Source organism: Zea mays, chromosome 7 (genome assembly GCF_902167145.1).
Source record: "Zea mays cultivar B73 chromosome 7, Zm-B73-REFERENCE-NAM-5.0, whole genome shotgun sequence".
In the NCBI taxonomy this organism is placed as follows: Eukaryota; Viridiplantae; Streptophyta; class Magnoliopsida; order Poales; family Poaceae; genus Zea; species Zea mays.
Window position 1 is genome coordinate 15,390,739 of NC_050102.1, and position 12,150 is coordinate 15,402,888.

At 48.8% G+C, this 12,150-nt stretch overlaps 1 protein-coding gene across 2 annotated transcripts; it reads right to left on the reverse strand.

The window, feature by feature from the left end:
• Positions 1-1,325: 1,325 nt before the first annotated feature.
• On the reverse strand, positions 1,326-3,288 carry LOC100191940 (uncharacterized). Of its 2 annotated transcripts, none has more exons than NM_001371776.1 (2): positions 2,438-3,288; positions 1,326-2,341 (listed from the first exon to the last, which is right to left on the reverse strand). In NM_001371776.1, the coding sequence occupies exons 1-2, from the start codon at positions 3,064-3,066 to the stop codon at positions 1,447-1,449; spliced, it is 1,524 nt and encodes a 507-aa protein (NP_001358705.1). In that variant the 5' UTR covers positions 3,067-3,288; the 3' UTR covers positions 1,326-1,446. The 2 variants fall into 2 exon arrangements, with proteins under 2 accessions (NP_001358705.1, NP_001358706.1); NM_001371777.1 differs by having other exon boundaries at positions 1,327-2,356; positions 2,438-3,165.
• Between the last annotated feature and the right edge of the window lie 8,862 nt (positions 3,289-12,150).

Below are 12,150 nucleotides of genomic sequence, written 5' to 3' on the forward strand. Positions count from 1 at the left end.
TTGTTTCATTTTTCGCGGGTCGTGCTCGGGCCGGCCCATTGGGCACGGCCCAGACTTTCAGGACTAGTGCCGATCATTGCTGGTACCACGGGGGCCAATACCGAGCGATCAGCATGCCACGCGAGCGGCGATAACGACTGTCCTTATGTATATAGGGAAAAAAATTCTTTAATCTCTTTTACAATTCCTCGTATCCACATCCATATAAATATAAGAAAAATAAATTACTAAAGAATTAAGTTGTAAATTTTAATATGTTTTGTGGGACTTCAAGTAGTGCTTGTGAGTATAGATGTACATTCGGGCCGCCCGGCCCGGCCCGGATCAAGCCCGAAAAGGCCCATATTGTTTGAATTTCGGGTCGGCTCGGCCCGTTTGAATTTCGGGCCGTGCCGGGCCGGCCCATGGGCCTAGCCCTCGGCCCACGGCCCGGCCCGTAATTGCTTAAACGTGCCGGGCTCATTTCGGGTGGCCCGAAATTCACATTAGGGCCCGGAATTCAATTTTTGGCCCGAAATTCAGTTTTTGGCCCAAAATTTACATTAGAACTCTAAATTCAAAATAATAATAAAACAAATAAAAGATAAGACAACAAAATTTGAACAAAATCAAACTTAATATTTGTATTAAAGTTACCACAGCTATGCAATGACTACCTCGTTTATAAATCATTTTGTTAGAAGGAAAAAGAGTATAATCAGCTCTATATAAAGTCCGTAAGTTCAGTTTATTGTCTAATGTTCATAACAAAAGTAAAATTACATCACACACTCTGATTCAAAGCTACAAAAAACATCTAACTAGCATTATCTCTAGCTTTTTGTTCTTTATCAAGTATATGAAAGCGTGCAATGAAGTGTGGTTTTAATAAATATATGGGCCTTTTCGTGCCTCTATATGGGTCATTTCGTGCCTGCCTTAAATGGGCCGTGCTAGTGCCCGCCCATGGGCCATGACCTCGGCCCAAACCCGACCCGATATAACGGGCCGTGCCGGCCCGACACTAAATTATTTCGGGTCGTGCCGTGTCTGGGCCGTGCTTTTTTTCCGTGCTTCGGGCCGGCCCATCAGACCCGGCCCAAATGTACACCTATACTTGTGAGGGGCTGTAAAATAGGGTGTTTATATCCTAGATGTACATAATTTTTTTCCCGTATATATATAGTGGGTCTGTTTGCATCGTTTAAAAGTAGTTATTACTTTAAATTGAATATCATCTGGTTTGTTTTTTTTAAGTTTGGCTAACTAAAAATGATCCAAACAGTCTAAACTGCGTGGCTTCGAAGTAATAAGTGTAGCATGTTGTGACTGACAACATAAAGTAATAATCAAATCGTCGTCTAGTTAGCATTATTCTTCGCTCATGAGATGAGACCAGCAACCAGATCAGGGGCTCCCTACATATGTAGCACTAGCAACTAACAAGAAGTCAACAGCAGCCACCAGCTACTCCTCGTCGTCGAGCTCATCGGCGGAGCCGGCCTCCTCCTTCCCCTTGGCCTTCTTCGCCAGCGCGTCCTCCTTAGCCTTCTCCAGTGCCTCGACAAGCGCGGCGAGGCACGAGTCGGCGTCCTCGCCGGGTGCCTTGGGCGTCAAGTTCTCGGCGACGTCCGCAGGCGTCATGTCCACCTCCCGCAGGAGCGCCGCCACGGCGTCGAAGCGCGGGTGGTCGTCCACGTCGAGGTAGACCTTGGCCAGGAACTTGAAGGCCTGGACGCAGCAGTAGGACATCTCGATGTGCTTGTCCATGCGGCCCCGCCGGATGAGCGCCGGGTCCAGCTTCTCCACGTGGTTGGTGGTGAACACGATGATGCGCTCACCGCCGCACGCGGACCACAGCCCGTCGATGAAGTTGAGCACGCCGGAGAGCGTCACCTTGCTGCCGCCCGCCTTCTCGTCCTCCTTCTCCTTGTCCTCCTCCTGCTGCTTCGTCGTAGTACCGTCCTTCTTGTTCTCGCCGTCCTCCTCCTTCTTGTTCTTCTTCTTGCGCTTGCCAGTGAGGTCGAGCGAGCAGTCGATGTCCTCGACGACGATGATGGACTTGCTGGTGGTCTCGATGAAGAGCTTGCGAAGGTCGGTGTTGGTGCGCACGGACGTGAGCTCGATGTCGTACACGTCGTAGTCGAGGTGGTTGGCCATGGCGGCGATCATGGTGGACTTGCCGGTCCCCGGCGGCCCGTACAGGAGGTAGCCGCGCTTCCACGCCTTGCCGACGCGCGCGTAGTAGTCCTTGCCGTTGCGGAACGCGTCCAGGTCGTCCATCACCTCCTTCTTCTTGTCCGGGTCCATGGCCAGCGTCGCGAACGTCTTGGGGTGCTCGAACACCACGTGGCTCCAAACACTGTCGGACCACAAGCTGGCGCATCAAAAATCAGCTCCGAGATCTGCCTGCCTAGTGCCTAGTGCCAGTACTAGCTAGAAGATTATATGTATTTACCCGTCCGAGTCCCAGGAGCCGTCGCCGGAGATGTTGGTGAAGAGCTTGCGCTGGCGGTTCTTGACCATGACGGCGCGCCCCTCGCGGCGGACGTGGGTGAGGTAGTCTCCCAGGACGAGGTCCCGGTGGCGCTCGGCGAAGAAGAGGCGGTAGAACCTGCGGTCGGCGCGCGGGGCGCGGCCCCAGAAGTAGGCCGGCGCGCTGTCCTCGCGCGGCGGCGCCGTGCAGGCCCGCCACGTGACGGTGGCGCCCCTGAACTCGTCGGTGATCTCCTCGTCGTCGTCCATGCTGAGCAGGAGGCGGTCGGGGTCCTTGTCGGGCTCGGCCTTGAGGTGGCGCACCCCGCCGCGGGCCTCCCGCGTGGCGCGCTCCAGGTACGCCTTGGCCTCCTTGAACGCGTCGCTGCGGCGCATGCGCCCGCCGTCGTACTCGGCGACGGTGACGGTGAGGTCCGGGTCCAGGATGGACGCGAGGCGGCGCGACAGGCGGCGGGAGTGGCGCCCGAAGTACTGCTGCAGCTGGAGGCCCTGCAGCGCCTGCCACAGCATGGCCCACACCACGGCCAGGAGGCTCAGCATGATGCCGGAGTTGAGGCCGCCCCACAGAGAAGATGCCGCCGCCGCCTCCATGATGGATATATATCCGTCCCCGACGGGAGCGAGTCCCTCGGAGCCGGAACCGAACGGATGCTGTGAGCCTTAGCTTGCACTTGCAGGGGCCACTGAACCCGCCGGCCTGCTCCGGTGCCGAGAGCGCTTGGCGTCTATTTATCTACATGGATGGAGAAGAGAGAAGAGATGGACTAGCAAGCAGAGGGCAAGGCAGGTTTGGCTACGTTTCAGGGAAGAAATTGCTCGGAAGCTTGGAACAGTTCAAATTGCCACCTTTTGGAATGTGCCGTGCAACACATATTATATACCTTTTGTTATTGCAATATTCCCTCGAAATTTAGGAGGCACCAGTCGGTTGCTCGTGCGTTGCGACGGCTTACAACAATACACATGTAAACTATCAATAAAAAAAACTTCAAGATTTTTTATTGATTGTCTCCGCTCTCCGTATAATATTTTTTTGATTTGGCTAACTGATGTTATTGTTTACTCCATCCAATATGTCTTGGTACAACATGACCAATGAAGTGAGCGATTAAAAGAGAGTTCACAACGACTGACTGAACGAACATAGATTATAAAATGACATAATTCCACCATACAGAGACCAAATAAGAGAAAGTTTGTGAGTAATTCACATGAACTCAAACTTATAAAGAAGATAAATCAAAATATGGAGTGATTGCTAAAGTCAGTCATCAATAAAAACTGGATGCGCTCCATACAAATTATGCTACTTCGTAGCAATTACTAACGTTTAAAACCAACAAATAACCTTTCATTTTACTGTTAGTGTGACAAATCATTGTTGTTCCATCCAATTCAGCAACCTTAAACACCATTGAGTCCATTCCGCCAATGTAGTCTCAGAAACGACCTAATGCTTGCAAGAGCCAATAACGTCATGCCGTGCTTGGGCTGTAGCCTCGGCCTGACACGATTATATATATTTTTATTTTAAAAAAACGTATATACATATATACAATTTATATTCAATATTAGAGACATCTAAGCATGATGTTCTACTGGTTAGTCAGCATGTCGGCATGACGTGCCTGGGCCAGAGTTGTGGCCCGCGGGCGTCTGACCCGTGCCGGACCTTTAACATTTTACGCTGATTTAATCAAATGGGCCGACGGGTTAACGGGCTGATCCGGCACAGTCAGCAAGTCAGCATGACGTGACTAGGCCAGAGTTGTGGCCCGCGGGCGTCTGGCTCGTGCCGGGCCACCGTTTAGCCATCTATAAAAGTATATCGGGTTAATTTAAAATAGTTGTGAGAGGTTATTTGTAAAAAAATTACGCGAGACGACCGTTGAAATCGATGCTTTAAGTATAGTATATATTTCCTGGTATATTTTAATTCAAGAAATCCAAAGAGCTCATCCACCCCATTTTTTAGATAACGTAATGAAAGGATCACGATGCCCAAGAGGGGGTGAATTGGGTTTTTTCTAAAAATCAACACTAATTAAAAACTAAGCAAGAGCTAAACAAGAGCCCAACTTCACCCCAACAACTAGCACTAAGATAATAATACTAGAAATACAATAATGCCTTAGACAATACTTCAAATACTTGCTAAACAAATACACAATGTAAAGTGCTTGAATTAAGTGTGGAATGTAAAGCAAGGTTTAGAAGACTCCAATTTTTTCCCGAGGTATCGAAGAGTCGGCACTCTCCACTAGTCCTCGTTGGAGCACCCGCGCAAGGGTATCGCTCCCCCTTAGTCCTCGCAAGAACCAAGTGCTCACTACGAGATGATCCTTTGCCACTCAGGCGCGGTGGATCCCTCGAGACCGCTTACAAACTTGAGTCGGGTCACCAACAAGATCTTCACGGTGATCACCGAGCTCCCAAACGCCACCAAGCCGTCTAGGTGATGCCGATCACCAAGAGTAACAAGCCGTAGACTTTCGCTTGACCAAGAGAAGCCTAATGCAAGTGGTGTGTGCTCTAGGTGGCTCTCGCTAGCGCTAATGAGGAACAAACGCGGATTAAGATTCTCTAATCTCCTCACTAGGCTTTTGGTGCTTGCAATGCTCAAGCAATGTGCTGCAATAAATGTGGGGTGCAAGACATTGAATATGGTGGGTGGAGGGGGTATAAATAGCCCTCACCCACCAACTAGCCGTTATAGGCATTTTCCTGCGCACTGGCGCACCAGACAGTCCAGTGCGCCACCGGTGCGCCACCGGTGCGCCAACGGTCGTTTCCAACGACTAGTTCTGACAGTTAGCCGTTGGACTCATGGCACACCGGACAGTCTGGTGCACTGTCCGGTGCACTGTCCGGTGCGCCACTATAATTCAACTCTGAAAACCTGCGCTCTCGGGTTTCTGCGTGGGGAAGGTTCTTCCCCGGGCCAGCCTAGCCCCACCTGGCAGAGGGTGCACCGGACAGTCCGGTGCACACCGGACAGTCCGGTGCCCCTGGGCCAGAAACCCTACTTCTTGTTTTTCAGCTGTTTTTCAATTCAGTTTTCGTTCTAACTTGTGAGTGAGTTCTAGAGTGACACCTAGCACTGAATGTGAGTGTGATTATGCACCAACACTACACTAGAACTCTCTTGGTCAAACTACTCATCGACAACCCCTCTTTATAGTACGGCTAAAAGAGAATAAAAGACCTAACTAAATCACGAGTGTCCACATCTCCTTGACACTCGGACTCCGTAGTCCTTCACCTTTTGTTTCGTCGTTTTAGCCGTCGCTTCGAGTTCTTATCTCTGGGATCGTTTTCACCGTTGTAGTACTTCTACCTGTAATGCGACCTAACTTACCATCTGTCTTTGCAAAACACACGTTAGTCACATATAACATTACGTTGTCATTAATCACTAAAACCAACCAGGGGCCTAGATGCTTTCAATCTCCCCCTTTTTGGTGATTGATGACAACCCTACAAGATTTGTGAGAGTAGTTTGTTTTGAAGTTTCTGTCAATAGAAAGGATGATTAGTTATACTCAGTAATCTTTGACAGAAAGAACGTGTACCATAATAATAAGAGTGAGCGCATACACATCGTAAGATTCTTGTTCATATAAAAGTGAAGTTAAATCAATGAATCAAGAACTAGAAGACTGGTGATAAAATATAAGGTGAAAACATAATACACACAGTCACTCATAAGCAACGAGAGTATATAAAGAGTTTGTGAGCCAAAAGCACCAAGCTAGTACAGAGAGTAACAAGCACATATATTACATTAAAATGACTCTCTACTAACTCTCAAACTCCCCCTAGCTCTCACAACTCATATCTCTCCCCCTTTGGCGTCAAACACCAAAAGGGTACCCAAACCTAAAAATCTGAAGCGGGAGGAGGCGGCGGGGGCGCATCCGGTCGTGGTCGAGGCAGCAGAGCGAACGCCGACGGGGGTCAGAGTCAGTCTCGGATCCAGGATCTGCGGTAGAAGCTGGAGCTGGTACTGACTCGGACTGAGGCCGCGCTGCAGAAGCTGCCGGAATTGAAGTGGTCACATATACTGCCACAACAGAAGTGGTAACAGCAGAAACTGGTGGCACTGGCGGCTGAGGGCAGACAGAGCTGAGAACCGGTGACGTGAAAGCCAGAGTGACCGGCCGGAGCGGAGAGGAAGGACCAACAGAAGGAAGAGGGGGTCCTGTCTGAATCGCTGGCACAACAGGAGCCTGAAGCGGAGGTGGTGGAGCAGACTGAACCGAGGGAACTGAGACACCAGAATGCTGCAGCATAAGAGCCATGAATGCCCTGCTCTCAGCCCGATCCTGGAGAAGCTGCTACTGAAGGGAATCCTGTCTGTCCTGTATGGTATGAAACATCAAGAGCATCCTCTCGGATAACTGCTGATGGGCTGCTGCCTGGCGGGACTGCTCGGCTGCCAAGTGAGCCTGCTGCTGAGTGAGTGTCTGAAGAATCGAAGCAAGTGCAGGGTCAATAGCAGGAGGGGCAGCAGGGGTAGCACTAGAACTCCCAGCCTCATGATCATGTGAGCGTGGAGGCATAGGAGGCGGAGGCGGAATCCCAAAATCATCATCATCATCATCAACTGCTGCAGCCTGAGCTTCGAACTGATGAATAGCAGCATCCTCTGCCTGAGAGTCAAAAACTGGAGCAGAAGCAGGCACAGGAGCCTCAGGCGCAGGACGGTAGGACCCAAAGACAAGGCGTGAGGCCTCAAGTGTGCCCTGGAACTGTGGAGGCCGAATTAGCTGCGCAAAAATGTGACACATGTAGTGAGCATATGGCAACTGTCGACGAGCACGAATGCCATCCAAAACGGTGTCCTCGATCTCACAAATAAGGAAATCCACGACGTCAAACTCAGAGTGAGAGACCAGGGCACCAAGGAGCCAGAGCTGGATATGTGTGGTAGCCTCCCTGTATCCCATCCTCGGCAGAAGAGTCCGTCTGATAAGCTCAAATAAGTACTTGGCTGCTGTAGTAAAATCTGCCGGTGAACGTCGTGACCCATCTGAAAAGGGCGGGCGGAACAGAGCCGCGACGTGAGCTGTACCCGGAGCCACACCGCCGTGAGGGCGACGAGGAGGGTTAGAGGTGCCGTAGCATAAGCTGTGAAGTCGAGTCGACGACTCTGGAAATCCAAAGAGCTGGCGAATCTGACTAGCAGTAATGGTGACATCCTCTCGCTCAAAACGAAACCTCATCCAGTGATGATCGAGGTCTATCCATACAGTAGCGTAGAAAACTCGGACCCACTCCTCAACATACCTGCCGCTGGTAGTCAACAGAGTCAGAAGGCCAGGCAGATATGTGAGGTGCACCTCAGAGTCAGCACCGGCGGCAAGCAGAAAAGCTGGAAGATCCAAAAGCCGGTGCACTCGCAAAGCAATATGTGCAGACATTTGAGCTCTGAAAAAGGACTCCTGAATATGGGTGCTGAAAAGGTCAACTGCAGCAGGATCCCTCTGAGCCGGTAACCAAGACTCCACGGGTACGTATCTGAACCTACGTACCCATGCCGCTGTAGCACGCTGAAGGTCAAAAAGTCTGGGATCCGCAGCAAGGGGTCGTACCTCAGTCTCATCGTGTTCCCGGAATCGAGGTGGAGGGATAGGAGGAGCGGAAGCGGGAGCGAGAGGAGGAGCAGTGGAAGCTGGTGTAGTGGAGGTAGCGGGTATGGCTGAGGTGGTGGATGGCGCAACAGGGGTGACAGGAGCAGGCAGAGTGGGTGGTGGAGTGGAAGCAGTGGTGTGAGTGGAGGAGTGAGGCCGGGAGGCGAGGCGACGAACACGATACGCAATCTGATCTGACGGAGTCTGTGGCTGATCTCCAAGCTCGGCCTGCGCAGCGGCTGCAGCTGCTGCTGCAGCTGCACGGGCTGCTCTGTCCATACGCCGCTTCTTGCGGCCTTCCTACTGCTCCAAGTGAACTGTCTTGCCCTTGACCTGCCTGATGGGACGACGAGGATCCTCATCATCGCCTCCCCCTGGCGCCGACACATTCTTCGTGCACGGCATCCTGACCTGATGACTGCGAAGGAGAGAGAGAGAGACTAAGCACAGATTGATATTGTCCGATAGAATGTCAAAGGATGAGATGACTACCTCGAAAGCTCACACGAGAGGTGACGATCCAGGCAGGACAGGAGACGGCACACGGGCAATCAAGATCACTGAAATGACAGAAGAGGTGAGCACGTATTAGTCACATAGTCATAAGTATATGAAATGTGAATAAATACATACACATAGAAATATGGCACAGGAAACAAGAGATGAGACAATCGAGAGGTCAAACGACGTGAAAACGACGTTTGAACGATGAAAAGTGCCATATGAGGTTTGGAATTCGAATTGAGGCACGAAATGACATGGAATTGAGCCGATACTTCACGAATAGGTTTATATGGGTGAATATGAGTGAAGTGTGTGCTTGGTTTGAATTTAGGCGAAGAAAATGAGATTTGGGCACTCGGCTCGGAAACGATCGCTCGAAACGGGGAATTGGGTGAAATTAAAGCCTGGAATATCGGATGGGCGTGAAATTTGGCGAATATGTTACTGGAGGTGTTGGGAAAGTGCCTGAAAAGTTTGGGTTCAATTGGAGCATTTTTGGCTGGTTTGGGCATTTCACCGAACACGTGACGTGCGGTGAATTAGGTTTTCGGGGAAATGGCCATTTGAGGTGGGAAAACCCTCCCGAAGGAGCTAGGAACCTGCAAGGATGTTTAAGGCACACAGAGGAACACATATGACCACTTGGTTTCACTGGATTTTACAGGAATTTGGAATTGACAACAAGGGTGGAAGAGAGGGGCTTCACTGGTGACAGGAGCACACAGAGAGAAAAGGGAAAGAGAGAGAGGGATTCTCACCAGAGAGGGAAGGGGATGCACTTGGACGCCGCCGGTGAAGAGACCGCCGGAGAGGAAGGGTGGTCGCCGGCGAGGGGGAGATTGCCAGAGACGAGAGAGGCTGGCCAGAGGGGAGAGGAAATGAGCCTGGCCTCGGGCTCGGGCAGAGAAGGATTTTTTAAAAACCGAGTATGGGTGCACCAGACAGTCTACAGTGCCTGTCCGGTGCACACCGGACAGCGCACAGTAGATGTCCGGTGAACCACTGGACAGCGCATAGGAGAATGAAAATTTAGCGCGCGGCTGCCGGTGCACCGGACATTGCACAGTGCAGTGTCCGGTGCACACCGGACTGTCCGGTGAGCCCAGACAGAGGGAAAATTTGGATTTTTTTGAATATTTCTATCTAGTTCCCAACCAAACTAAATCCCAACTTATAAACACACAAAATAACACTTGTTGGGACAGGTATTGGCACGCTCATGTATTTTCTCATATTTTTCAAAATATTTTGCCATAGGCTAGATAATTTTTAGAGAAAATAGGCAAATGGTGAAATTTGCATTTTGGCTTGCACTAGGGGTTTTCATGAGTGATTTGAGTTTTGAATACTCCCCCTAAGTGCAGTACCTCATGCATATTTCAAAAACCAACAATTGCATACAAAGTAAGAATTTAAGTGCTAAAAGCTTAAAACTAAGACTTGTCAAGTTTGATCCGAGTTAAGCTTTTTCACTCGCTTTGTTGGCGGTTATCTCAACTAGGTTAGACAAGCCCTAGATGCAATACAAGAAATTTAAACATGCAATGCAAGCTTGACAACACCATTTGACATTTTACATAAAATTTCTGAGATCAAGAATATTTAGTTCATTCCTCAACATGCAAAAGCGGGTCTTATCAAGTGGCTTAGTGAAAATATCCGCTAATTGATCTTCCGACCTCACTCCTTCTAAAATGATATCTCCTTTAGCAACATGATCTCTAAGGAAGTGATGACGAATATCAATGTGCTTGGTGCGAGAGTGTTGTACAGGGTTATTAGCAATTTTAACAGCACTCTCATTATCACACAACAAAGGTACCTTTTCTAGAACTACGCCATAGTCTAGAAGAGTTTGTTTCATATATAAAATTTGTGTGCAACAAGCACCTGCGGCAATGTATTCCGCTTCGGCAGTTGACAAGGCAACACTATTTTGCTTTTTGGATGTCCATGAAACTAGTGATCTACCAAGCAGATGGCATCCCCCAGAAATACTTTTCCTATCAATTTTGCAGCCGGCATAATCCGAATCGGAATAGCCAATTAAATCAAAAGTAGCTCCTTTGGGATACCACAGACCAACGCTTGTGGTGTGCCTGAGATACCTAAGAATTCTCTTAACAGCGCGAAGATGAGCTTTCTTAGGATTAGATTGAAATCTAGCACACATGCAGACACTAAACATAATATCGGGCCTAGATGCGGTAAGGTACAATAAACTACCAATCATAGAACGGTAGAGAGTTTGATTAACCGGGTTACCTCCCTCATCTAAGTCGAGATGTCCATTTGTAGGCATGGGGGTCTTGATTGGTTTGCACTTCTCCATGTTGAACCTTTTCAACAAGTCTTTGGTATACTTCTCTTGTGAGAGAAAGTTACCATCTTTCATTTGCTTGACTTGAAAGCCGAGGAAGTACGTTAGCTCACCAATCATTGACATCTCGAACTCCTTCGACATCAACTCACCAAATTCCTTGCAGTGATAGTCATTTGTCGAGCCAAAGATTATATCATCAACATATACTTGACAAATGAAAATATCACCGTTATGTTTCTTTGTGAATAGATTTGTGTCGACGGTCCCGATCTTGAAGCCCTTTTCGATGAGGAAGTCGCGAAGGCGCTCATACCAAGCCCTTGGAGCTTGCTTTAGCCCATATAGCGCCTTGGACAACCTGTAAGCAAGATTAGGATATCTAGGGTCTTCAAATCCAGGCGGTTGCTCAACATATACAAGTTCATTTATGAAGCCATTTAAAAATGCACTTTTTACATCCATTTGATAAAGTTTTATATCATAGCATGATGCATATGCAAGTAGGATACGGATGGCTTCCAGTCGAGCAACCAGTGCAAAGGTCTCTCCAAAATCTAAGCCTTCAACTTGAGAGAATCCCTTTGCAACAAGTCTTGCCTTGTTTCTTACAATCACACCTTGATCATCTTGTTTGTTTCTGAACACCCACTTTGTTCTAATGATTCTTGCATCTTGTGGGGGCTTCTCCAGGGTCCAAACTTTGTTACGGGTGAAGTTGTTAAGTTCTTCATGCATGACATTCACCCAGTCCGGATCCTGTAGCGCCTCATCTATACAAGTAGGCTCAACACAAGAAACAAAGGAGTGATGTTCAATAAAAGAGGCATGTCTATGTGATCGAGTAATAACCCCTTGTGAAGGACTCAAGATGATTTGGTTTTGAGGATGAGCTTGAAGTAGTGATGAGTTTCTCCTGTTAACCACTTGGGAAGAAGATCCTGGAGCATCAACATCTTCGGCTTGTACCCTTGCTTGTTCATGAGAGACAAATGTATCTTCATTTGCATGCCTCTCATCTTTTTCATCATCTTGTGGTACATTTGATGAAGAAGGCCTGTCAATGTTTTGCACCTCTTCTTCATCTTCTTTTGGTTTGATAGCTCCAATTGGCATGTTCTTCATTGCTTCCCTAAGTGGCTCATCACCTACATCATCAAGATTTTCAAGTGCTCCTTGGGAGCCATTAGTCTCATCAAATTCCACATCATATGTTTC